Source organism: Zalophus californianus, chromosome 2, assembly GCF_009762305.2.
Source record: "Zalophus californianus isolate mZalCal1 chromosome 2, mZalCal1.pri.v2, whole genome shotgun sequence".
NCBI classification, from domain to species: Eukaryota; Metazoa; Chordata; class Mammalia; order Carnivora; family Otariidae; genus Zalophus; species Zalophus californianus.
This window is the reverse complement of record NC_045596.1, coordinates 93,385,594-93,412,571: the sequence shown is the minus strand read 5'-3', so window position 1 is coordinate 93,412,571 and position 26,978 is coordinate 93,385,594. Positions and strand designations below refer to the sequence as shown.

Below are 26,978 nucleotides of genomic sequence, written 5' to 3'. Positions count from 1 at the left end.
GGTACATTCAGGTTTGTGAATATCAAACTCATGCTCATGTTATTTGCCATTCATTCACATGCGGGATCATGAAACAGCTTAAAGCTTTTAGAAGGAGGTAAAAAAAAAAAAAAAAAACCCAAAAGCATGTACCACACAGTTATGATTTGCTAAGATTGAGCTGAAGGTAGCTGGTCACAAGATTAATTTGTGAACAGCTGATTAGATTCCTCTTCATATGTGCTCCAAATCTATCAACACAGTGGAAGATCCCACCTCAGCAAAATGGATGACTTGCTAAAACCCAAGGAGTGATTGTGTAAACAGGTGTCTCATTCTCCTCAAGCCTTGCTATTACTTTCAAAGCATAAATAGGACACTATAGGTATGACACACTGACAGATCTACCACTTGACAAAAGTGTACAATACAGAGAGAGTTGGAAGTTCCCAAGGGATGTTAGGGTATATGTAGGGGCTATTTTTCTTTTCTTAAAACTGGAAAAAAAATTTCAGGTGTTAGTTGGCAAAGCATAACCCCATGCTAACCCAAACCTTTTAATTACTGATCCATCCTCTTTCAGGATTTCATTCTCTACTAAACTGGGGAAGTGCACTTTCATGTGGCTACCTGTATAACTCAAAGCCTGAAGAAAAAAGAAAACAGGACAAAACCCATCATAAACCATAGACTTAAAAATAATCTATTCCTGTGCTTAATCGATAGTAAGTATAAAAAGCTATACTTGAAAGGATAAATAAATACAATTTCGGGATCAAGTATAAGCATTGAGTTTTATTGAAATTTCTCCTATTTGTGAGGGACATGTACTACAATGCTTTATAAATGCTGGTAAATAACATCTGTACTGAGTGACTTTTAATTTTCTCCTCATCTCACCCTCCTTTCCCCAGTGGAGACTCTACCGATAAATTTCTGTGTACTGATCAGAGGCAAAATAAGCAACAAGTGAATAAGGCCCAAAGTGTACAACTCACACGATTCATCTTCTGATTATCCAAGGTCAAGATATTTTCCTTAAAAGTATTTAAATAAGGTATGCTTTCCGTATCCCAATACATTCATATATAATCTCAATACATATTGTGGGCATAGAAGAGGACACACATGTACCATTTAACTTCAAAATGTCTCAATAGCAAAAAATGTTTTGTAGCTATTTGCATGTGCCCACAATCCCTTAGTCAAAACCCTTGGGGCCAGATGTGTTTCAGAATCCAGAATTTCTTCTTTTTGGATTTTAGAAAGGTAATATGATATATACACTGTATGTTCTAATATCCCAGAAGGGGTTGGGGCAGCATCCTGTAATCAATCTCATAAATATATCAAAAGCAAAGCATGTGAATATTCATTCTAGGTAGGACTAAAAACCCCTCCATGTCCTAATAGCTCCATGTCAGTTCATATTAAATTTTACTCCCAAATTAACTTGCTACTAATCTACAAGTCTTGGTTTTCAGAATTTTTGAATTTTTGAATCCTAGTAAGGGTCTGTGGATCTGTCACCATGGACCCATTTTCTAATTACTGAAAATCAGAACTTAAATAATTATAAATGCTTATTTTATTTTTAGGTTTAAAATAAAACTGAATTTTCTTTAATGCCAATCTTTGCAAATATTTGAGAATATTAGCTAGTAAAGACAATTTGCAACCTATTTCTTTCTCTTATTAATTGGGAAGTCACTTCTGGGCCTTCCAAGCAAGACGTACAATCATGGCCTAATTCCAGAGATTCTGATTCTGATTCAGCTGAAGCGAATCCAGGTCATCTAGATTTTTAAAAGCATTTAAGGTGATAACGATGAATACCACAAGTTGTAGAAACATTACCTCACTGTACAAGTTATTCACACAGGAATTCTACTCTTTTGAATTATTCTGCACCCTTCCATGAATACATATATGGAATGACATAATGATAAACCATTTTCTTTTTAAACAAAAAGCAAACATAAAATACACATACACAACACGAAAACACAAAAGTGATAATGCTTTTATACCTCTTCAAAGTCATCTTTGGCTGAAGGAAGATCAGTGGCTAAACTAGAATCACCCAGATGTTTCTCCATCCTCTCTCCATGTACCATAGTTGTTTTAACAACTTTGCTGACTCTACGGCCTTCCACTGGTTCAGCCTGAAATTGTGAGGTACTGGACAAAATGCTGGGCTCAGACAAAGTTACCTAATGGATGAAGGACACATGATACATGGTTTCTGACTGCCACAAGATCACAGTGATGAATTTTTCTATGTAAAAAAAACAAAACCCTACACTGGTTTATACCAGTCTTTCAGAAAATAGTATTTTGGAAAAGAGAAGCAGTTACAAAAAGAAAGAAAAAGCCTGTAATCAATTGGTAATGCCTCTGTCATGAACTCCATGTACATAGGACCAAACCAACCACTCATGAGTCACCCGAACGAAAATCCATCAGGAAGTATTGTGAATAAGAAACCGATTGCTTAGTGCAATGCGGACATAACAGCCTGTTGATGAACCCTTCCTCCATGTTTAAATGGTTTTGACATTATAAAGGTGAAATTAATCCCCCAAGGAGAAACTCTCAAAGATATGACAAACCAAAAAAGTAGATTTCTGGAGAAACTTTGTGCATAATAACAACATTTTGAGGATGTGAATGAATGCAAAACAGTGAGGATATCACAAATTATATGTCAAAGAGAGTAAACGTTCCTCAAAGAGAGTAGAACAGAAAGAAAGAAAACTATAGATCAGGGAGTTTCTGGACCCTGGCTTTAGTGACTCTGAAATGCACAAGGTTAAATATCAAATATTTATCGACAGGGCCCTACAGAGGCTGCCACGCTGCCCAGGACACAATTGTACAGGGGCTTTCCGTGACATACTGTTTGCCAGCCAATGGGATTCTGGCCTTTTAAAATTTGACTTTTGGATTTCTGTTGTATGTACACAACCATAACAGAAAACAGAAATAAGAAGGACCAAACAGAGATCACGAGTATAATGGCTACAAATCTCCTCGGTGGTTGTTTTAAAATGCCACAAAATCATGAAGAAAAAAATGAATGTGCAAACTGAAAGCAGGGTGCCAGATAAGGGGAAGCAGTGGGTCAATGTGGGTAAACAGTCACACCCACCTCCTCCGACTCTATTTCACACTTCTCCATAAAATCAGGTTGGAGAATCAGATGATCTTACCTCTGACTGTCCCGTGTCCCTCTTTAATACAATGCGCTTCATGACTTTGGAATAGCCATCTCCTTCCTCAACGCTGATGGGTCCCTGGGCCATTCCCTGCATTGTAACCTCCTCTTTCTCTGTGCCATCAGAGGATATGTACCGCCTAATGATTTTCCTAGTGACCTGAAAGATATTTTATTCATGGATCTTGTTTTTGAGGGGCAGCACCGGGGGACAGATACATTTTAAGCAGGAGGTTCAAAATCAACCACGTTAGGATAGTACCTTCTTGACCACAGTGTGTCCATGCTCATCAATGTATTCTTCTTCTGTGACTGTTTCCGGGGGTATGTCAGGCATTTCATCTCCCTAAATGGTTGAGAAAAAAGGGTCACTTCAGTGTTTGGCACCAATTCTGAGAAACTCCTCCCAAGGGCTTACAATGTGCGCCATGTTAGAAAATGAAGGAAGCTACTGGGAAGCACTGCAGAGATGCCAAGTCCTGTTGAGTAGTATGTTTTAAAAGAAAGAAAGAAAGGAAAAAAAAAAAAAAAAAGGGTGGGTAATAACATGCTTAGGAGAACTGGACCAGTTAGGTGTAAAACAAATGCACAAACAAAAACGGACAAGCGAGGTGAGGTGGGTGAAGGAGGAAGCGCTCTCGTTCTTGCTGTTCGTTCTCTTGGACGCGGGCTGCCACTGTCATCACTGCTGCATTGTTTTTAACAAACCAATCTTAGGAGAGTTAGGGATCTGCTTTTGAATGGCCATGCACTACCTAAAGAGCATGCCAAGCCCTCACTGCTCCAGGTCCATCACTCTCTACGGGTTATGGGGACAGAAGTGTCCCGGACGTGCAGTAAGGTAACAGCTGGTACCTGAATAATCACTCGTCGGCGGACAACCCTGGTAGTTACCATCGCCTCCTCATCTGAGCTGGCCTCCAGCTCACCTAATTCCTCTGTTAGCTCCTGGTGGAAGCATGGAAGCATTGTTTTGTTTAACATGCTAAGGAATGTCTTCACTACTGGTTTCTGCTTTAGTTCACACTTGTTTTCTGAAAGTCTCATTCCTGGAGGCTTTGGTGGAAAAGCCAGCAGGGCAAACAGGTGTGTGCCTGTCTCACACTTTGATAAGAATATAGTTTTTTTGTTCAATCAATGAAAAAAAATTCTGGAATTCTGAAAGCTGTCTGAGTGCCCATCCGTCAAAATCTGTCAAGAAATATGCAGCTTGTCCACATCACTTCTTGGACTTAAACTCCTGATAAATGACCAGATGTAAACACAGAACTTAAGTAGCACAAAAAACATTGATAAGCCATTGACACTCAGGCTTTAGGCTTGGAATGATTAACCCACAGGTAGAGAAATAACTTATGCCTGTAGCAGAACTTTCTGCAAAAACACAGTTTCCTAATAGCTGTTATCTAGCCCACAGAGCACCTCCCTGGCACCAAAGGAGGCAGCCTATGAATAACATTAGACTCATTCTGCAGAGAAGTTAAGATGCACTGGCCAGTCTGATTTTATGGGTCTGGCCCAGGGTCAGAGATGGAGCTAAAAACATAATTTTAGATTAGAACATATATCTTGGGAGCATTCTATCACATCACTCTTTCCTAATAGGATGCTTTTTTTTTTTTTAAAGAAAACTCAATGAAATTTTTTCAACATATTTTTAAATATCTGATGTATTTCTATATGCTTTTCTGCTGAAACATGTAAAATCTAAACCAAATTATACTTTAAATACATTCAGGAATCTGCTGCCTAGAAATATGATCAGCAAGAAAAGTGACTGAAATTGGATCCTCAAGATAGGGTCATGAGAATTTAAGGGTCAAAATAGGAAGCATCACAGAGATCATCAGATATTCATCAAGAATAAATGGAACAGACCTGTGTATAAAGTGGAGTACAGAAGGACTTATCAAAAATTTTTTATGTGCATTGAAAAAATAAATGAATTATCCAAATAACTGTTTGAAATCTATACTTCATTTAGCCAGTGGATTCTTAGGCTTCTGGGTTCAGATAGCATCTTTGAAACATTTTTACTAGAATTCATTTAAGCCAAGAACTTGGGAGATGAATAATTCTGTGCAAAGGTAAACTTAAAATAAAATTCCATTCATGGAATGAATTCATTATTTAAGATAACTGCCAAAATTGGGACACAGTTCTCACTTGCCTGAACCTCTAATTCTAGTTATGATTTTAGACAAATCCTGCTAGCAGATGTCATCCTCATAGTGAAGAAAAATAAATGTAGGCCTTAAGCTCACAGATTAGTTGTATCACTCATTTCCCCAAAAAGTTTCAGTTCTTTTATACAACTCATTCTTCACTACTAAGACATATATTAATGCTTTAAAAACACTTTGATGTAGAAAATGTTTTTGAATTCTAGAAGGAAAAATATATAATTTAATTTATGTTAAATTATGTTTAATGCAAACAGATTCTGGCCCTTTTTGTGTGTGTGCATGAGAATCATCTAGGGAGTTATTTAAAATGCACATGCTGGGTCCCCCTTCCCTCTCTGAGGTTCATTTTGATTCAGGAGCTCTGAGGAGGGCTCAAATCCCTGCCGTTAATGCTGAGGAATGTGAACAGTTTAGAATACATTTTGAGAATAAATGGCTTAAATGAATTTCTAAGATGGTCTCCACACTTCTTTGCAACATCAAAACGCATGTAATGACAAAGGAAACAGCGTGACTGATGTCAGCTCCTACTCCTGTCAGGGATTCTGACATTCTGAATCAGCAGTAAGTTTAGGTACCAGGTCCTCTGTCAAAGTCATTCTTAAAATAGACATAAGGAGGTCTATTTTGGAAATAACCTTTCCTTTAATGAGAAAAATTTGTCTGGGGAGGTAAACCCCACTGGGTATCTACAGTCTGTCTGCCTGCTCATCACCTGACAGCACGGACAGATCTAACCAGAGTCTGGCTCCCATTCGGTGCCACGGCTGGCACTTACCTGAGGCCCTGTGAATCCCTCTCACTAGTCTGCATGCCCATGGTTATCAATTTTGAAAAGCCACATCAGGGATCTTGTTTCACCCCGGTGTTCATTTTCCTCAGCAAAAGGTTTTCCAATTGTAAAATTAGGGCTCGTGGTCAAATAGCTAGAACTGGACTGTGTAACATTTTTTTTTTTCTAGATTCTCTGGTCCCCAGGTCTAAAAGGGATTGAGGGGTTCACATGACCCAGGTTAATTTTTTTTCAGAGAAAAAATAAGCCATCAGAGAAATGGCAACTGGGGAAGGTTTGTAGCTTTGCTGCCTGTGGGCAAGGAAATGGAGGAGACTTACCTTATGGAAAGCTGCATCTTCGAGTCTTTCAAGGGCCTGTGGCTGGTCATCAGCAGACTCCACTATCACAAGGCTGGTTTTCTGAGAACTCTCCTCCCCATGTTCTGGGGGCTCTTCTGGTTCTTGTATGATGGGAGAGTCTCCCTGCTCACTAGATGTTGGGGTCTGGAGGTATGGCCTCTCCTCCTCAAGAGGGGTCCTAATTTCCTCAGGGGTCTTGCTGGGAGAGCCAGATACAGCCGTAGCCTTTTGAGTCTCTGACACTTCCGTCCCTGGGGTTGTCACACTGAAATGGAAAAGCCAAGCTATACCATGAGAGCATATGCATTTCTCCTCCTGCCGAAGCAAGGGAATTAGAAGGAAAAATGGAATTTATCTTCATGGTCCATGGAAGTCAAAATAACTTTTGTAAATGTGGCCAAGAAATGAAAGTTGAATAAAAATCATATGCACGATATCATATAGAGTTACAAATCACTGATCTAGCATTGACTAGGAAAGATGTATTCTAAAGATAAAAATTATCCCAAAATGTATTACTATTTCCTAATCTCTATAAAGTATATAAATTATAATTTCATCTTTTCTCTGATAACTCAAGGTGATCTTGAAGATTTGAGGAGGTTTATATAACAAAGATCTGTAGATAATAAGGCTTTCAAAGCAAGAATCAAAGTTTGGGGAAAATTTTTAGAAACCAATCTATAAACCCCATGTTAATATCATCATCATAATTGTAAATATGGAGTCTTATTATATCTCTGGAAAACTGTATTACTTGATGGAAAGACCTGGTTAAAACTTTTTCTACTGATATAGTTTGGTGTTACTCCAAGGCAATCTTTGTAATCTCATTTTCTAAGTAAGAAAATTCTCTGCTTTTTCTGTTTAATTTATTGCAAATTTCTGTCACTGCATAGATATTAAGTGCCCAAAGTGCCTCTCTGATATGCCCTCTTTGCTTCCCACCTTTTCCTTTTTCCTTCTCTTTCTGCTCTCCCCTAAAACCTACAGGTAGTTGGTAGGTGGCTCAGTGGAAAAAGGAATGATTTTATTACCCATTTCACCCTCTTCTCAAGTTCCAGTGACCCCAGCACAAAGCTCACTTAATGACAAGAGAAATGCTATGAGGCAATCTCCTGACACACTATTCTCAGATTCCAGGGCTGGGGACGCATTTGCCTTTTGTACGATCTGCTTTCTTTCTCTAAATAACAAGTGCCATTTAAACAACTCTCTTTCTCCTTTGCTTCTATAAAGCCCAGAACTTGAGTTCTGAGCTGCCTGCTCTGTAGTAGCTTCCTTTAGCCAGAAGCTTTCTGGAAAACTTCCCTTTACTCCCACTCTGACCCCATCCCATCTTATTTTAATGGTCTTTCATTCTGTGTGAATAATCTGTGCTGTGTTTCCAATTGTACTGTTAGCCACCCCATTGCTTTGGTGAAATACACTGAGGGCTGCTTCACCTATCACCTACACTCTTCACCTGTCACCGTTCACACTCTGAACAAACTGTAGGACAACTGGCACATATCAGAACATTACAGAGAAGTGAGGGGCAGGACTCTGAGAAGCAGTAAGAGTGAGGTCCATGTGAAATTTTATAGTTGAAACAATGCTTTCATGGGCACATCCTTGACCTGTGACCCTATGAGATGAATAAGGTATAAATTACTATAATTTAGAGATGTGGAAACAGAAACCAAAAGGGCTTTGGGACTTGACCAAGGTCACAGAACTGGAAGTTGGTTCAAGCAGATCTCCCACACAATGCGGTCACAATTATGTCTCAGATCTTTTGCTCTTTGTCTGTAGTTCTGGCCCTTGTTACTGGTGGGGTTATTTGACAACAATTTCCAGTGGTATACGCCTGGCACTCTTGTCCTACTGGCTTGTTTCTTGGAATGACATTTGACAGGCTTTCTTTTGAAACTCACAAGTACTCCTGTTGACACTCAAGAGATGACTCTTCAGGCTGGTCTTGTATTTTCCCTGAGAAATCCTGTTGAACTTGCTCCTTGTGAGTTTGGGGAAAGAGCTCTGTTGCTGAGCTGTCCCCCTCAGCTTTGGGGATGCAATCCTGAAAAGTGGAATAACCGACAGAAATGTCTTCCTCTGAGACAATGGGAGGGTGATCGCAGGACTCGCTCTCTTTAGAAGCAGCTTGCTCCTCCTTCTGCTTGTGCTGTGCAGTGCATAGCTCCTCCTGAAGGACTGAGAACCCTATGGGGGAGAACAATTTGAACTGAGTATTTAATCGAAGCTCACTTATATTAAATGGGTATTTATTAAGTAACTATTAATGGGCCACATCCTGTTGATAGATCCATGGCTACACAGCTGATCTTCAAGATGCAGATCATCTAGTGGAGCGAATCTCGGGCAAGGAAGAGTCTATTAAAATGCTGAGTGACCGGGCCACAGTGCCAGCCAATGAACGCAGGAGCACCCAACTCAGGGCTAAAGAATTAGGAGAGAAAATGCAGACAGTGTGACATTTTAAGGCCGCCTAATGATAAGGAGACATCGACTGTGATACTGAAGCATAGAATGTAAGTGGTAAGAAGAATTGGAGTTTAAGAATAATAATAGCTAGTATATTCTAAATATTGATTATGTGTCAGGCACTGTTCTAGGTGTTTCGCAAGTATTAAGTTATATTAACAACGCTCTGAGTTGAGTACCCTCTTTATGGAGGGTCTCTCAAGCCAGGCTAAGGAATTTTATTATATCCAAGGCAATGAGGAGCCACTGAAAAATTTTTAGCAGAGAAATGACTGACATTCATCTATTAATTTATTCACTCAACAGATCTATATTATCAACTACGTAGTAGGTGCTGTTTAGATGTTAGACACACAGCAGTGTATAAGGTAAAGTCCTCGCTGAACTTTTATTTCTGCAGATATGTATTTATGATAAATTTTTGGAGAAAAAGAAACCAGGGTAAAAGTATAGAGCAAGTAGGGCTAGTATTTTAGACAGATTGGTCAGGAAAGAGTCCTGTTAGGAGATGATTTTGAGCAGAGGCCTGAAGTAAGTGAGAGAAAAAGGTACTGATGCTCTGAGAGAAGAACACTCTAGAGTGGAGTTAACAAAAAGTAGCAGAGCCCCAAAGCCTGAGAATGCATAGGGTACCCAGAGAACAGCAGGGAGGCCAGGTCTCCAGGATTTATAAAAGAAGGAGAGAGATGAGAGATAGGACAAGCCTTCACCGAACAGTAAGACACACCATCATTTAAATCTAGGAAAAGAAGCTACAGAAAGAAACTGAGGAAGAATAGTCAGTAAAATAGAGGGCAAAAAACATGAAGGGAGGGTATCATGGAAAGTGAGTGAAGAAAATATTTTAAGAAGAGATTAATTTTTTGGTCAAATGTTACGAAGGGGCACTTGAGGTGAAGACTGAAAAATTACTCACTGTATTTGGCAATGAGGAAATAATTGGTGAATTTTATGAGATTGTTTTCTGTTGGGTGGTGATGACAAAAGACTGACTGGCATGGATTCTAGAGACGGTTCTAGAGAGAACAGGAAGACCTGAAGCAGATACAGGAAATTTAGACTATATTTTTGAAGAGATTTTCTATAAAATGAATGGAGAAACAAATCAATCATACAGGGAGGAATATGGGGTGAAAGCAGTGGCTTTGTGTTGTTTTTAAAGATGGGCTCTATTAAAGCATGTTTTAGTGCTGTTGAGCATGGTCTAGTGGTAGGATGCCACAGAGGACAACTATAGCAGTGAGGTCCTTAACTGGATAAAAAGGGATGAGATCCAGGACAAAAGAAGAGATGATGGTTTTAGCAAAGACATTTCATAGCAGAGGGAAGGTAGAGTATAGGCCCTGAGATGCACTTAGGTTGGTAGATTCTGTGAAAAAATATGGACATTTGCTTCAGACGATTCTTACTTTTTCTAAGAAATATGAAGCTTGGTCATCAGCTTTGAATAAGGAGAAGAGAAAAATGTTGGAGGCTGAAAGAAGAAGACAATTCTCGGTATAAAAGAGAGATGAGAGAGAAGAAGAAAGAGAGTGAATGAGCATGTGAATAAATGAGAATGGATTAGAGAAACTTTAGTACTGAAAAGGTGGTAGGGCCAATGGCTGGAGGTCCCAGTGGGTTTGAAGGATTGTTGGTGTGGAAGCAAAAGAGGAAGTGTAATGCTTCAAGTGAGGACGCAGGAGTAGTATAGTCAATGGTAATGATATAGTCTTGGTTGTGAGCACTGAAATGGGTAGCTAACATAGAGTATAAGGCACAAGTATCAGAAGTGCCATCAAGGAACTGAGGCAAGGGCACTGGACAGGTCATCCATGTTGTTATGACTGTTTTTATCCCCTTAAAATTCATATGATGAAACCTAATCCCAATGTGGTAATATTTGGAGGTGGTGCCTTTGGGCCGTAACTAGGTCATGACGGTAGAGCCTTCAGGAACGGGATTAACGCCCTGATGAGAAGAGGCCAAAGAGCTCTCTAGCTAGCTCTCTTTCCCCCATGTGCGGGCACAGCAAGAAGACAGCCATCTGCAATCCAAAGGAGGGCCCTTGCCAGAACCTATGCTGTCGTCCTGATCTCTGACTTCCATTCTCTGGAACTATGAGAAATAAATTTCTCTTGTTTAAGCCACCGAGTTTATGGCATTTTGTTATAGCAGTCCCAAATGGTTAGGACAATGGTGAAATAACCAAGAATGAGCAGTATGGGTACCTATAAAATGAGAAAAAATGTGTGATCACCAAAGTCCATACGACCACCCTCTAAAAAAAGGGAAGATTTGGTCCAGTTGCCTGAATTCACCAAAGATACAACACACACCCACACACCCAAATTGTCTGACCTTCACTATGATCCAGTGCAATTGTCTGTTCAATTTCTGCATAGCTATGACTGATGCGCTCTTGGAGAGGCTCTGTGCTGGCCTCCATGAGATGAACAATATCCATTCGGTTGATCTTGGTGAGACATTCAATGAGACTGGTATCTGGGATATTAGAGAAAATGCACTTATTACATTTGAGGGGTACCCTTTTTAAGATCTCTCTCATTTAGTTGCCTTACTAAAATTTTGATATTTGTATAGGAAACAAAGCTTAATTAAAGGTCTTTGTAAAAAATAAGCAAATAGGAAAAATATATGCATAAAAAGGTGGGACAGCATAGCCATAGGCCCTAAAAGTAGAGTTGCCAGATATTATATAGGACACTATCAAATGTGAATTTCAGATAAAACAAGCAAACAAATTTTAAAGTATAAGTATATCCCAAATATCACATGGAGTGTACTTGTACTAAAAAACTATTTGTTGGGGTGCCTGGGTGGCTCAGTCCTCAAGCGTCTGCCTTCAGCTCAGGTCATGGTCCCAGGGTCCTGGGATCGAGCCCCACATCGGGCTCCCTGCTCTGCGGGAAGCCTGCTTCTCCCTCCCCCACTCTCCCTGCTTGTGTTTCTGCTCTCGCTGTGTCTCTCTCTGTCAAATAAATAAATATCTTTAAAAAAATAAAATAAAAAACTATTTGTTGGCTCTCTGAAATTTAACTGGGTGTCCTCTAGTTTTATTTGCCAAATCTGGCAATCCTACTTAGAAGAATGGCAAGAGAAGAAAAGGCAAATGTAGACTGGATGTAAATAAAGGAGGTCTAGAGGTAGATCTTCAGAGAGACATAAAAGGAAGTAGCAAATTTACACTAGCTGAAGAATGAGACGAAGTAATGGTCTTTATCACTTCTCATATGATTTGCTGTGGTCAGAATATTATATACAAATCACTATAAAGAATATCTACATGACATCTTTCCCTCATTTAAGTTATTTAGGAGTAAAGGAAGTAGGAACTGAAGGCAATGCACTACCAATAAAACAATGACAAAGTAACGGTGTCCACTCTCAATACTTAGAAAATTTAAGGACTTTAATAACATTCCTGTCAGCAGCCAGGGTTTCCCCTAATTGACGTTGTTCATGGGACTATAGTGTAAGAATTGTTATGCAAGATGCATATTTTAGAAATGTCATAGCTTGTTCTCATTTGCTTGCAGCAGTATTTCAGATTGATGGCATTCGTTATTTTATTGTTTTACTAAATTTGCAGGAAAGGGCTTGTTGAGCAAGACTTATAGCTCAACCTTTAGCCTAAATCTTTTCACATAGAGCTCCCCACCTACCTGTAGCCTGCCTGCCATCCCTTTCTAGCCAGTACTTCAATAGCGCGTGGCTCTGGTCTTGGAGGGAGTTAGGGTTCTCAATTCGAATTTGATGAATCTGCTCCTCAGTGAAATCCAGTTCTCTTGCTAATTCTAGAAAAGAAAATATGACTCCATAAACACCTGACCTTCGAAGTTTAAATCTCCACACCTGGCTCTGTGATTTTGTAAATGATGCATTCTTTGTATTGCTGTGATAGGGTTCATTTTTCCCCCTGTGTATTAGAAGTGACTCTCAAGATGCCTTTGTTCTTCTAGCCCTAATTGTGGATGTTCTCCTTAAAACTGGGTATAGAATTGATTATGTTCACAGTGGAAACACTAAGTTTGAGGCAATGGATGATAAAACATGTATAATTCAGGCCCATTTAATTCCAAAATGCAGACTGGACCATTAACACAGGCTTATACTCTTAACCAAGATAATGGAAAATAAATGACTGAAAACAGAAATAATAGACTTTCTCACTTTCAATCATCATTAACTAACGTTTTAAGTACTTTAAATCCTATTTCTGGAGACTTGGGTAAATAATGGCTGTGGTTATATTATGTTGGTTGGATAAGCTCCTTTCTTTAATTTGATATCACTTGAATAAAAGCTCTGGGAAGCATTAATTGACCTAGGGAAAAAGCCACAAAATTTTCCTTTAAAATCTACCATTAACGTTGTACATGGACACTTATACACTGTAGTGTGCGTGCGTGTGTGTGTGTGTGTGTGTGTGTGTGTGTGTAAATAAGTCTTCTTTGGACGGCAATTGGCCAATATCTTTCAAAATTAAAAATATACATAACCTTTATCCAGATATTCAATTCTACTTCTATTAATATGCCCTATAGAGATACTCATGAAAATACACCATGTACCAGGATGTTTGTCATTAACAACCTGAATGTCCAGCAATAAAGGCCACTGATAAAATTATGATACTTTCGGGGCGCCTGGGTGGCTCAGTCGTTAAGTGTCTGCCTTTGGCTTGGGTCATGATCCCAGGGTCCTGGGATCGAGCCCCGCATCGAGCTCCCTGCTCAGCGGGAAGCCTGCTTCTCCCTCTCCCACCCCCCCTTGCTTGTGTTCCCTCTCTCACTGTCTCTCTCTCTCTCTGTCAAATAAATAAATAAAATCTTTAAAAAAAATTATGATACTTTCACACAGTAAAACTAGACATTTCAAAGAATGAGATAGATATGTCTATGCTGATGGAATATTCACAGGCAATATTATTGAGGAAAACTGTGCTTATTTTTAAATAGTACACATAGATGTGAGTATGGCCTATTTTTTCTGAATACATGAGAAAGTATAAGCAGTTACTTTGGAGGCATGAAGCTAGAAGACCAGATGCAGGTAAAAGAAACTTATTTACACTTTTAGTATATGTACTGCTGAAGCGAGCACATAAACTTTTCATTTTACACCATTCTGTATGGTTGTGGGGTTTGAATTTTCAACAAGTATATAGATATTACGTCTTTTACACAAACACACACATACTTAAGAAACAAATAATTCTGAATGTCATCTATTTAATTAGTCAATCACGGATATGTTGATGTCCTTTCTTCCCCTAAATCTCTCAATTAAGAAAACCTGATCAGTATTTAACAACTACTTCAAAATGTTTAAAAGTGAGGAAATGACTATTCTTTCTGCTCTGTTATTAATTATCTTTGTTAAGGGTCTTACGGATTTCTACTCATATTGATTTTATAATTCACTTTTTAAAATAATTTTACATACATTATAATTTTTATACTTAAATATCCTAATTTCTCAGAAAATTAATGAAACATCTTATTCCTATGTATTTCAACATGCATCCAAGGCAAATTTTAGTACTGTTTACAATGAAGATATCTGATATAAGGTATCTAAAATAAGGAGCCCTGGGCTTAATCTCCAACTAAATTTTGTGACAATTACACCTAACAGTGATTTTGAAACACAGTAATCCCCTCAAAGTTTGGATATCCATAGCTCCCAAAGGAGGACAGTGACATCTGGTATATTCTCAAAGTCCCCCAATTTAAAGTTCTATTTTCCTAAATTCCAGAGATAATAAAAGGCCTGTCCTGGATTTTCTAGTTCAGAGTTTATTATTCTTTTCACTATTCCACGTGGTCTTCCTCAAGGAAAGAAAGAAAAAAACAAAAACAAAAACCTTTTCATTGTTAATGACACTTGGCTAATGCAACTGTGTTACTTAAATGAAGCAAGTTTTCTTGAGAAAATGAGTCACACTAATTTTACCTGTCCAGCTGAAGCCAAGATGATCAGCAATATAAGCCAGCCTTTCCTCGATCCGTTCCTGCTCATCCTGTTGATCTACAGAAGGTCAAAAACAGAATGGCCAAAGGTTGCCGATGACAGGAGAGCAACCACAGTACTGATCATCCAAAGAAAGAAAGTCACTTGTCCAAATATTTAATAATAGCACCGATTAGCTATTATATTTCAAATCATTTTAAATTATGTGTTTGCCTGATTTCTGGAATGGAATGGGAATCAATTTAATTATAAATCATGAAAACCAACTGCTTCCATATCTCTTTAATCAAGACTAGTCACTGGACATATAAGTTGCTGATTTCTAGCAATCTTAGGATTTTCTTTTTAAATTATCTGAGAGAATACTGCCCACCAGAAGACAATCATCTTGTTCATCAAAAACCAGAAAAATCATAAATGGGATGCAGAAGTAGAGTAACTGGTTAGGATCTCCTATTATTGCCTGTGGCAGCATAGATCACTTCCGGGTCATGTCTGAAAGAAATCACATCCAAGATTCATAAGAGACATAGATCATGGGTTAATCAGGCCATCCTGGGTTTTTTTCAGTCTGGCCAGAAACATCTTCCTTGGTCCTGGTGACCTTGGAAGAAGGGAGGATAAAGGCATATGCATTTGTGTCTATTGTGTCAATAGGCATAGATGTCTTTTGCGTGAAATTTCAGTCTACTTACTACTAAGTAAGCTTATATATTACTCCCACAAACTATAATTTTCCCATTGGTTTTTAACCCCCATTAATTGATAGGTAGCATTTTAGGCATCATGACAACTTCTTACGACACAAATTTAAGAATAATAGTCTTTATTGTAGAGATATTGGAAGACCAGAGGCTACTTCTCAAAGCCATCTATGGTTTCCTTTTTTATAATTCAAAGGGTCATCATCCTCTCCCGGTCACTTACATCATGCAAAGTTTGAGTTTTTGTTGTCTGCTGCATCTAATCAGAGTACATTCTCCATTCACCTAACACTAAAACAAAAAGCATGGGTTTTTTTTTTTTTTTGCCTTATATTTGTTTGCTTCAAGTGTTTACCAGTGGTATCTGAGATCCAACCTTTTGAATCAAAAACAGATCCACAACAACTGGTATTTTGTGATAATGTGAAATTTTTGGGGCAAATGGCTTCCTAAATGATTACAAATTTCTTGAGTACAAATTATTTTAAAATACTTAAGGGTAAGAAGAAAAAGCAATGAATCCTTACCATATGAAACAAAGCCCAACGTATTCATGTGCAAAAGCAAAAGTGCTAAATTTGAGGCTAAGCCTGGGACTCCAGAACAACAAAACTCAAAGCTTGCATGGCCTGACGTGCAGCGGCTCGAGAAAGGCAAGATCACCATTGCCTGTTTATCATGTTTATGTTTTCCATAAGCATTCTCATTACTCAATCTTGAGATTGTTTTCAGAGACAAGAGTACACAGAGAAAGCACGAAACACAAAGGCCTTACACAAACACAGTAACCACTACAGAAAGCTTAAAGAAAATGAGACACAAATCACCAAATAAAAGATATACAAAAAAACGATATCAAATTTATGACATGCGTAGCACAGGGAATCCCAGTGGCTGGCAAATACCTTCAGCATGGTCATGGCCATTTTCATCAGGGATGCGTTCAATCAGAGTCTCAATGGACTCATCCCAAATAGGCCTTGTGTCAAAGATGTCCTCGGGAATTGAATGCTCGGTCTCAACAGGTGGCAGATTTTCAATTACTGAAACTTCCAGGGCACTACTACTTTCATCATCTGAAACTAAGTCTTGCTCCCTTTCTGACTGTGTAAGTCTATCCACTAACTTGGAAGCCTCATCACTAATCTCCTCAAAGAATTCTATGGAGTTCCTGTAAAGGTCAAAGAAATGCTCCTTACTTTCTTTTGTAGGGCTCACAGCGCCCTTGCAGGAAGATGTGGTGCTTTTGCTCTTAACTGGCAATCGGGATGTAAATATCTTTGGTCTGGTGGCCCCCTCTTCTGATTCTAACTCCAGCTCCTCTGTCCTCTCTCTGCTCTCTGTTTCTGTCTCAGTGTAACTTTTAGTTTTTACTGGACATTTGGTCTTTGAGTCCAAAGCACTGGCATCAGATTCAGATTTGCTTCTACTATCTGGTGTTCTGCTTGTCATGTCCTGACCCTGAGGAACCACTATTTTCTGGAGAGATGAATCTAGATGTGAAAGCTGCTGCTCTACTCTTTGGACAGGGGCTTTCACGGGGATTTTAGACTTTGGTTTTGTTTCATCCTCTTTACTTTCCTCATCCAGGCTGGGTAAGAAATCTTCAGAAAGGGAACTCTCATACTCCACGGATGGGGGTGCTGGGGTTGATGTGGGTATAGTCCTTACAGGAATTTTGGATTTGCTTTCAGTAGAAGGCACATTCTCCATGGGTGCAGTAGGGATTTCAATTACTGATTTCTGTTCCTCTGGGGAAGAATCAGGAGAATCATCATCCCGATCTGAATACACAGACCTGGTAACTGTGGAAAAATCTAACTGAACGTGTACAACTGGTTCAGGGGAGTCAAGGCAAGATAGATCTTTCACACTAGATTTAGGAGGCATATCACCCATTTGTGTGGTGGGGAGGTCCTCGGTGCCTTCAGAAAGAGCCTCTTTTGTTGATGCTTCAATGGAGGTTGAATTCCCCATGTGGGTGTTAAGTTGAGCTTCTGAAGCAGCTATTTCCTCTACTTCCTCACTCAGGTCATCTGGAAGTAAGTCTGCTTCCTCACTCACTGTTTCTTTTGATTCTGAGAGAGCTAGTGACTCATCTGATGTCTCCCGTTGTGGGGGCTCAGCCCCAGGACTCCCTTCTTTCATGTCTTCAGAGAGAGTCTCTTCCCTGGATTCTTGCCCAATTTGGAAAAAGTGAAAACTTTCATCGGCATAGGACCTTTTGGTCATATCAATGGCACCACTTCGGGTCATCTCAAACAATTTTCCTTCCTGAAAGAGAAATGGGTTTTGCTCACTGGTTGGGGTCCCCTCTTCAGTTGGCGTCCTTGCCGGAGTGGTGTCAGGGGTGGTACCCTGTGACTGTCTGTCTACCATCAAACCAAATATCTTCTGTTCTTCCTCTTTCACTCGAGCCTCAAAGGCTTCATCATCCTCACGGATTTCACTCCAGGAATCTGAATCCACATCAGTTTTTGTGATGATGACTTTACTGATTTGGTCACTAACAACTGCTGATGTATTTGGTACAGAAGGCTCTAAAGATGAAGGGGCTTGATCTGATTGCTTTTCCCATGAGGTGCTTTCTTGTTTGGATTCTTTTTCCATGTTTTGGTCCTCAAAGTTAGATTCTTGGCTTGAAGCAGTTCTATTGGAGGAGCTGGTTACTACCACATCTTCAACAGAGGATGTGATGGAAACAGAACACACTTCCGAAGAGTGAAAACTTGTTTGTCCTGCATCCGTTTTGCATTCTTCACTGGAGAAAAAAGATTGGGAAGGAACATTTTCATAAGGGCTTATTATTTGAGGATCGTAGATTTCATCAGTCTCAGCTGGGTCAGACACTGGAACATCCATGGACAATTTATCTGTTTGAGTAGTAATCGATGAGTCTTGAGTGGCATAGTCCTTTGGTAAGCTCTCAAAAGCCTGGTCAGTTTTGGTGTCCTCCATTTTTGTAGCAGAAGAGAGAGACAATATGTCTTCATCCAATTCTTGTCCTTCAGAGGCTGGACAGTGAGGCAAGGAAGACAAAGATGAAGAGCTTTCACTGGGGCAATCTACTTGTAGAGATTCCACTCGAGAAACATCAAGGTCTTCTCCTTTGGTGTCTTTTTCATCAGTGTCTTGCAGAGGTACTGATTCCTCATGGATAGCTAGCGGCTCGTTGGCATCTTCCCTGGGGGAGCTGTAGAGACCTAAAGATATAGGAGTGCCTGAGCTGCTGGGACTTCCGGTCCCACACCCATGGCCTTCACAGACTTCTGGTTGATCAGCATCTCCGTTCAGATCATCATAAGACATATCTGGGCCGTTAGTAGAAATGGTAAGACTCTCTTCAGGTACATGGGATTCACGATCTTTTTCTTCTTCTGATTTACCTGACTCTTCTTGACTATCTTCATTCATTTTGAAAGTATATTGTTTAGAAACGATGGGTTGAAATTGTACTTCTTCAGGACTGGAATTGGAGTCTACGCTGGATGGAAGTGGGGAAGGAGGCTGCACCCGAATAACTGGCTCTGGTAAGAGGCCTGCGTCAGCACCTTTTTTCAGCTGTGCCAACTCAGGTTCACTCTCGGAGGAGGAAGAAGCCTTTCTGCTCTCTGATGTTACTACCACAGGGACATCGCTTTCATCCTCGACACTCTCCATCTGTTTTGGTTCATCCACATCTGCTGAACAGTCAGCATCTGGGTCAGAGGATGAAGAAGATTCCTCTTGCTTGGGTTCTTTCTTGTAGTCCCGTTTCTGCTTTGCTTCTTGTTCAAGTTCGTCAAACGTTTTGATTTTGGTTACCATTTTAAACATTTCCTCTTCAGGTGTGAATCTCCTTTTCTCCCCATTTTCCAAGTCATCCTCCTCTGCACATTCATGAATTACAGCTGGTTTGGGTGTGCTTGCATCTGTGGCTTTGGGTGTGACTTCATAGCTAATTTCTTCTGAGCTGGGGGTGTCAGGAGAAAGGGGACTCTTCCCTGAGCTCTCTACCAGAGACGTCTGCTCAAGACTGTCGTCCTCGGCACTGCCGTCCGGGTCTCGGAGCAGCCGGGACCGCACAGAGGCCACTTCCGTAAAGAGTTCTGTTTTGGCTACAGCTGCAGGAAGAGGGAAGTGACTTGGGAGAACTCCAGCCTTCATCTTTGGTTCCACAGGGCTGCTTTCAAGAGAGTCACGGCAAGGGGATTCTTTCAGAGGACTTGGCTCCAGAGAATCTGGAGTTTTGTGTGAGGAGTTATCCTCCAGCACAGGGCTGGCTTCCAGGGAGTCTCTGTGGCTCACTGCAAAGGATTCATCAGCACCGGGGCTGAGGACCTCACTATCTCGGCTAGGGAGTGCAAGTTCTAACCCTTGGGGACTTCTAGCAACTCCCTGGGGCTTTGATTCAGTTCCTGTGCCTGTCTTTACACAAGCATTGGGCTGTGGAGAGGCCTTTGTCTCATCTGAGGGCTCAGTGGTTGTGGATTTCTGAGCCTCTGTATCAGTGTGGGTTTTGTGGGCTGAACCAACTTCCATAAGTTGACCCTCATCAGAGGATGCTTCCCCAGTCAATCCTTCGGGTGTTTCCTTTGCTAGTAACACACTACAGCTGCCAAGGGAAGCATCTTCTTGCTTCGGACATGTGTCTTTGGAAGGGTCTAGGGTGGCCTCCTTCAGCAAACACTCAGCTGAGGATTCCATGCCTTCAGTGACTATGGCACCTTGCTCTTCAGAACGATCAGCGATGTCTTTGATTGAGGGATGGTCTTTTTCTGAATGAACTGCTGTTGGTGTTTCTGACTTTGTCGTTCCGCTTATTTCCCCAATTTGCTCCTCACTTTTCTTTGGTGAGAAAGAAAGGCTTTCTGGGCTTGTCTCAGGGGTCTCTGCGAGGCCCTCATGCTTATAGCTTTCTTCGGAACTAATCTGAGGGGTCCCTTCCATCAGGCTGCCACATGGAGAACCTGCCACCCCTTCAGGCTTGAGGCTCTCAGAACTGCCATCCAAAGCACCACTTTGTAAAGACAGAGCCGGGAGAAATTCATCTTTCATGTAATCTAGTGGAAATGTTGTGTTGAAAGGACTAGTAAGTACTTGATCTAAGTGAAGCTGTACTTCTTCTGTCTTCTCACTCATGCGGAATTGTTGGTATTTGTCATTGTCTTCCAATTCTTGCTTAATGACGTCAGAAAAGTCAGTGGAGGTTTTCCTATCTGGGCTGATCTGGAGATCCACGTCTCCCTGTTCATCAGTCAGCTTTTCTTTGGGAACTTCACTCTCTTTATGGCTTTCTTCTTCTGGTGCTGACTGAACAGGTTCAGGTGTTTTGTGGCTAAGAGCTTTCTCCTTCTCTGTAACTAGATCTTCTCTCTTAAACCCTGCAGAGGAAGCACGGACTGCTCTCTTGGATTCGGAAACTCCTGTTACCACAAATCTCTGGCCTCGTTTGATCGTCTGATTCTCGGTTTTCTGTGTTTCTCTGTGGTTTAGCATCTGCCCCTTTTCTTTTTCTACCCGAGCTTTGCCTTTTTCTTGTGGCTGCTTTTGTTTTGCTGACTTGTGCTCAAAAAGTCCAGTCTTATGTTTAGATGGGTCCTGACCTGACTGGAAAGCTTTCATCAACTCCCGGACAGACATTGTCTCCTCAATTCTTTCTGTTTTTGAGGTGGGGGATACAGGTGGTTGCTTTTCTGTTTTCCCAGAAGGTGACACAGGCAAGTGCTTCTCAGTTTTCCCAGAGATTGATACAGGTGGATGCTTTTCCATTCGTCCAGCTGGTGACACAGGCAGGCGTTTTTCTGTTCTCCCAGGTGATCCTGGTGCATGTTTCTCCATTCTCCCAGAGGGCGATACAGGTGGGCGTTTGTCCATTTTACCTGAAGGTGAAATAGGTGGGTGTCTTTCTGCTTTTGTAGATGACACAGGGGAGTGCCTTTCCATTTTTGTCGAGGGTGACACAGGTGAGTGTCTCTCGGTTTTACTTGATGACACAGGGGAATGTCTTTCCGTTTTTGCAGAGGGGGACACAGGTGAGTGCTTCTCAGCTTTACTTGATGGTGATACCGGAGGATGCCTCTCAGTTTTTGTAGAGGAGGAAAGAGAGGAGTGTCTTTCTGTTTTAGAGGAGGGTGATGCTGGTACATGCCTCTCTGACTTCAGAGAGGGTGATGCAGCTGGATGTGTCCTGTGGGTTATCTTTTTTGGCACATCTTCTTTGCCTTTGACTCTGACTGGCAACTTGCTTCGACCTTTTTGTTCATCTTCCACTCGTTTCTGAAGGGCCTTTACTTTGTCCTTTATGGAACCAATGGGAGTTTCTTCTATCAAAGGTGAAGTGGCCTTTACAGTGGGAAGGGGCTCAGGGGCTAAACCTGCATCTTCATCTAATGACTCTTCTGAACTACATTTTTTAAGTTCACTTTTTTCTGCACTACCTTGTACACTTTCCTCTTTTTGTTTTTGTTTTTCTTTTAATTTCCTTCTCACTGGCTTCTTTATCCCCAGGCTTGGCTTGTGCTGTTTCTGTGCACTCTGTGTCTCATCTGGGGGTGTATCTTTCCCTTCATTTTCAGAACTCCTGCCAGTAGCCAGAGCCTCACGTTTCTCCCCTGCTATCTCTTGAACTGTCTGCAGTGGCCTTTCATGAGGAGACACATAGGAATTTAGATCCTCAGTAAGGTAGTTCACTAGCCCAGTTGAGTCTTTCTCTACTTTGACGTTGTGCTCTTTATCTATTCTAACTTCTACGCATGGGTATTCGGTGATTTCTAAAGGTGCTTTTAGCTTAGCCTCCTCTATTTCCTCATCACTGACAATCACCCATTCCTCTTCCTCTAATTCTCTCTCCGACTGAGACCTTCGCACACTGCCTTCATCTCTCGCGCAGGTTCCACTTCTCAGGATTTCATTCACTTTCTCTAAGTCCTCTTTAACTCTTTCAACAATTTCAAAAGGCTCTCCTGGCTCTTCCTCAGCAGACTTCACCAGCTCCTTCACCTTGATAGAACCTGCCCTATCAGATACATCTGTGGTCAAGATGGCGGTCATTTTGATCAAATCTTGTTTCATCTCAGAAACTTCAGAGAGCAAGTCCGGACTGGCTAGGACAGGAACTTCATTAACCAGGTGACTTTTCAGGACAGATGTTTCTGTAGATTCTGTCTCATCATCTTTGATATGAATGAAAAACATTGAAAGTAAAATGGAAATCAAAAAATATATTGGCAAATGTAATCAGGACTGAAACGACACAGTGTCTTTTCCTGTTGTGGCGGGAGGGACAACAGAATGGGCTGGGAATGGTGGATCCACAAGGTCTCAGGATACAAAAGCAAAGCAAGGCTAACGGAAAAAAACAAAACAAAACAAAAACAAAAACTGAAAAGGAAAAATGAGCAGGAAATAACTTGCTTAATTTTCTCACTTGTAGCACATCCACACATAAAACAAAGCTGTAACAAATAGCCATGACACACACACACACACACACACACACACACACACACACACACAATCACAGATCAAAACGAAGAACGAACGCAGTGAAATTACACAGAAGTATCTCAAGATTGTTCAGATGTTACAGATCAATGTTGAAAAAAAATATAAACATGGGGAAAGAAAAGGAAAAAAGCATTAGAAATTGCAGAAAGTTGATTTCCTCTAGGAGAAAGCCAGTAGTAGCAAATTCAGAATGCCTTCTAATGAAGTATATATGTTTTTTAATCATATAAAAATCCGGAAATCAGTATGTTTTGTTCTGCCAATATACAATGACTATATAAAAGATGTCTGAATCAGCTGCAAACTGGCATTTCATCTAAGGGAAATTCACACCTAACAATGAAACGAATGGTCTTGTGCTAAGAGGCATGGTCCTTTCCTTGGAGCAACCTCCTGGTTTAGACACATAAAGGACAGACCAAGGAGGGAAATAAAGGAAAGGAAAGAAAAAAAAAAAAGAACAAAACAACAACTGTGGTTAAACTTATATGTGAGTCCAAAGTTAAAATGTGATGCATGGCAATCCAAATCAGAGACAGTCACACGAGACACACGCACAGTTTATGTAAGCCAAGTTATTTCCATGCAAAGCAAAGGTGGAAAGAAACTGGTGGGAGCGGTGGCTTTGCTGAAATGCACGGGCAGGAGGATGGTTAAGAAATTAGAACAAATATGGAAAACATTACTGTGGTGAAGCATATTTATTTTCTACAAGCCTGTACATAGGTCCTGTATGTAGTAGTATATTCGAGGGACAGGTAGTGGGGACCTGCACCCATTCAAAGCAAAAAGGAAAAGTTGTTCAAACTCTTTGAGGATTTGCTCTTGAAAAGACTTAGGAAAGAGTTCCTTCACTAGAGCCCTTCTTTAGAGGTTATTTTATACCCAGATGAAGATTATTTAGGGATTATTTTTAAACTAAAAAACAAAACAAAACAAAACAAATCACCCAAACATGAGTCTATGTTTAAACTTTAAAAAATATTCACAACACTTAGGAGTCATTTAGGACAATTTGTGGCATTATAGCAATATAGTAGCTTTTTCAGTCTTTCTTTAAGGTTTTATTTATTTATTTGAGAGACAGCGAGAGAGAGAGAGAGCATGAGAGAGGGGTAAGGGACAGAGGGAGAAGCAGACTCCCCACTGGGCAGGGAGCCCGATGCGGGGCTCCATTCCGGGACTCCGGGATCATGACCTGAGCCAAAGGCAGGCTCTTAACCGACTGAGCTACCCATGCACCCCCTCCTTTTTCTTTTTTAAACAACTGAGCCAGGGGGATGTATTAAACTTGAATTTCTACTAGCTAGTATTCAAGAAACAAAGGAAAGGGCCATTTAAATAAACATAGTAGTTCTGAAGAAGAAAGTGGGATAATAAAATAAAACCTCTTTTTAAAAATGGAATTAAGGCAATGATAATGTCACTTTTTAAACAAATAAGTGTTTTCTCTTGAGAGAATTGGTATTTATTGAGGAGATACACTCTGTGACTATGCATATATAAAGATATATTAAAATAATTTATATCAATGCAAATTTGTTCAAGTACAAACCAAATGAAAACATCCAGAGTTTCAAATAATCTAGTCCTGAATGATGATTTAACATAAGAGCAAAGAAACTCTCAATTAAAGGCATTCTAGGGGCGCCTAGGTGGCTCAGTCAGTAAGCAGCCACCTTCTGCTCGGGTCATGATCCTGGAGTCCTGGGATAGAGCCCTGCCTTGGGCTCCCTGCTCAGCGGGGAGTCTGCTTCTCCCTCTGCCCTTCACCCCCTGCTTCTGCTCTCCAAATAAATAAATCAAATCTTAAAAAAAAATCCCAATAACTTAGTAATTTACATTATACTAAGTCTTAAAAAAAAAAAAGCCCCCAGATCATTGCATAGGGCCAGATGACCATATTAAACATGGTACTAAGTTTTCTCCTTTTGGGAATAGCACCCTGAAATACAGTGAATCAAAATGAATTTTTAAATGAATAAACAATAAAAATTAGTATTTTTTTCCTCAACTATTTGGGGGCATAGAAGAAAGAAACCTGAAAAATTCAACTTCTTCCACACAAGAAACCAGAGTCACCAGAAACAGGCCCCAAAACTAAAATGTTAATGAATTGTACAAACCCAAACCCTAAGATAACTCTCTTAAGGTCTATAAAAACCAGTTCTCTCTGTACTAAATTATATTTGGGATTTGCATCATTATTTAAATTAGCCCTATAATGGCACAATGTTGTGATTAGTAATTTCATCCAGGAGGTTTGATTTTTGTATTCCTGGTTCCCTTTTTTTTTCCCGAAAGTTTCACAAAAGTCCGTTAGACCTCAGCCCTAAAGAAATGTGTTATACTTCACCACAGTAAGAGGTGCTAGGTGGTGGGGGTGGGGGGAGGGTTAGCTTTAGCTGAGAACTATTAAGACAGTATCACTTTTGCAGGTGTAGCCTACAAAAATAATGAGCTCTCTCCCGAAGTCAGTGTTGCTTGATATAAAAGTGATACTGTCATGTCAGTGCTTAAAAAAAAATGAGATGACAATGTTATGCTAACAAATGGACAAAAACGGTAGGGTGGGTTTCTAAACAAGCATAACAGCAATAGCAGGGTTAACAGGGGTATCAAAAGAAAGTGAATGCTTAGATGAATAATCATTGCATTTTACTGCTAATTAGCTCAACAAATTAGATATTCTCATAATTTAACTGGCCAAGCTGCTTTTCTAAATATACATTAATGATTAATAAGAATATAAAAATATAATTATTATAGTGGTTAGTAATGGCAACTAGCTGCATTTTAATTCATGCTTCTCTTTATTGTAGCCAGCTTTCAAACAAACTCAATTTTATTTAAAATCTTACTTTTTTCTGATGTCATATCGATCTGAAAGAAAACATACATAAATTGAATGGTTACAAACTGCGTCTGCTTTCACAGCCCCTGATGTGCAAATAAGCTCCTATTCATAATCACACCCATGGGGAGATAACATAAGCTAGAGGAAGGTCAAAGTACTTGGCTACAGTTCTTCCTGAGAGTCTCCTTGATTCTTATCCTAACTTTAAAAAAAAACAAATCTCCTTTCTAGACTTCATAGGTGGAAAACAATTTTTAATGTTATTTCTAGCAAGATATGATCCAGGGTGCGTTTGATGTTAGAAATACATATGTATTAGGGAAAAGGCCAGGAAAAGAGTGAAGTGGAGGTTAAACAGTGTCAATTTAGTTGAGAAAAAGAAGAACAAACAGCATGCCAGGGTAATACATTCTACAGAAGTAGCAGTTTCGTTGTCATTAATTACAAGCCAAAATTCTAAACCCTGAAAAGAATACAAACTGGATCTATTGCCCTGCATAGCTCCTGAAAAGATTCAATAGAACAATCACAAACCTAATGCAAGAAACTCATTTAAATATAGCAAAAATGGTTTTATAGTTGCATTGCGCTTCTAAGAAGGTGTGTAGGTACCATTTTGAACAGGTTTGGTGAGGGGGTCACCAAGTGCAGGAAGGAAACTGAGTATGTGAGACAAAGAGTGGCTATACAATCGAGGGGAAGGTTGAAATCTATCCTAATTACTGTGCATATGGTTCTATATGGCAGGACAGTGAGGCTATCACCTCCCCTCTTGTCCTGCTCCGCAGCCAGGGTAGGAGTAAAAAGTGAATTCAGGGCAATTCTCTGCACTAAAAAGGTCTTACATTTTAAGTTGGTGGGTACAAGGGTATTTACTATATTTTTCTTTATGTTTTTGTATTCCCAAACCCATCAAGTAACATTAAAAATATAAAACTAGTATATTTGAAAAT

General features: G+C 40.1%; 1 protein-coding gene across 39 annotated transcripts in view; it reads right to left on the bottom strand.

Annotated features, from left to right (window-relative positions):
- Positions 1-26,978, bottom strand: part of ANK2 (ankyrin 2) — a 317,165-nt gene that overhangs the window by 5,082 nt on the left and 285,105 nt on the right. For 26 of the 39 annotated variants that reach the window (XM_027597312.2, XM_027597314.2, XM_027597324.2 and 23 more), the window contains 9 exons: positions 26,030-26,051; positions 14,959-15,033; positions 12,666-12,797; positions 11,341-11,484; positions 8,433-8,718; positions 6,496-6,781; positions 3,459-3,542; positions 3,192-3,356; positions 2,010-2,192 (listed from right to left, as the gene is read on the bottom strand). In XM_027597312.2, coding sequence (XP_027453113.1) covers positions 2,010-2,192; positions 3,192-3,356; positions 3,459-3,542; positions 6,496-6,781; positions 8,433-8,718; positions 11,341-11,484; positions 12,666-12,797; positions 14,959-15,033; positions 26,030-26,051 — 1,377 coding nt within the window. Of the gene's footprint in view, positions 1-2,009; positions 2,193-3,191; positions 3,357-3,458; positions 3,543-4,051; positions 4,145-6,495; positions 6,782-8,432; positions 8,719-11,340; positions 11,485-12,665; positions 12,798-14,958; positions 15,034-16,585; positions 22,835-26,029; positions 26,052-26,978 lie in introns of all 39 variants that reach the window. The other 13 variants (XM_027597302.2, XM_027597301.2, XM_027597315.2 and 10 more) reach the window with 3 other exon arrangements.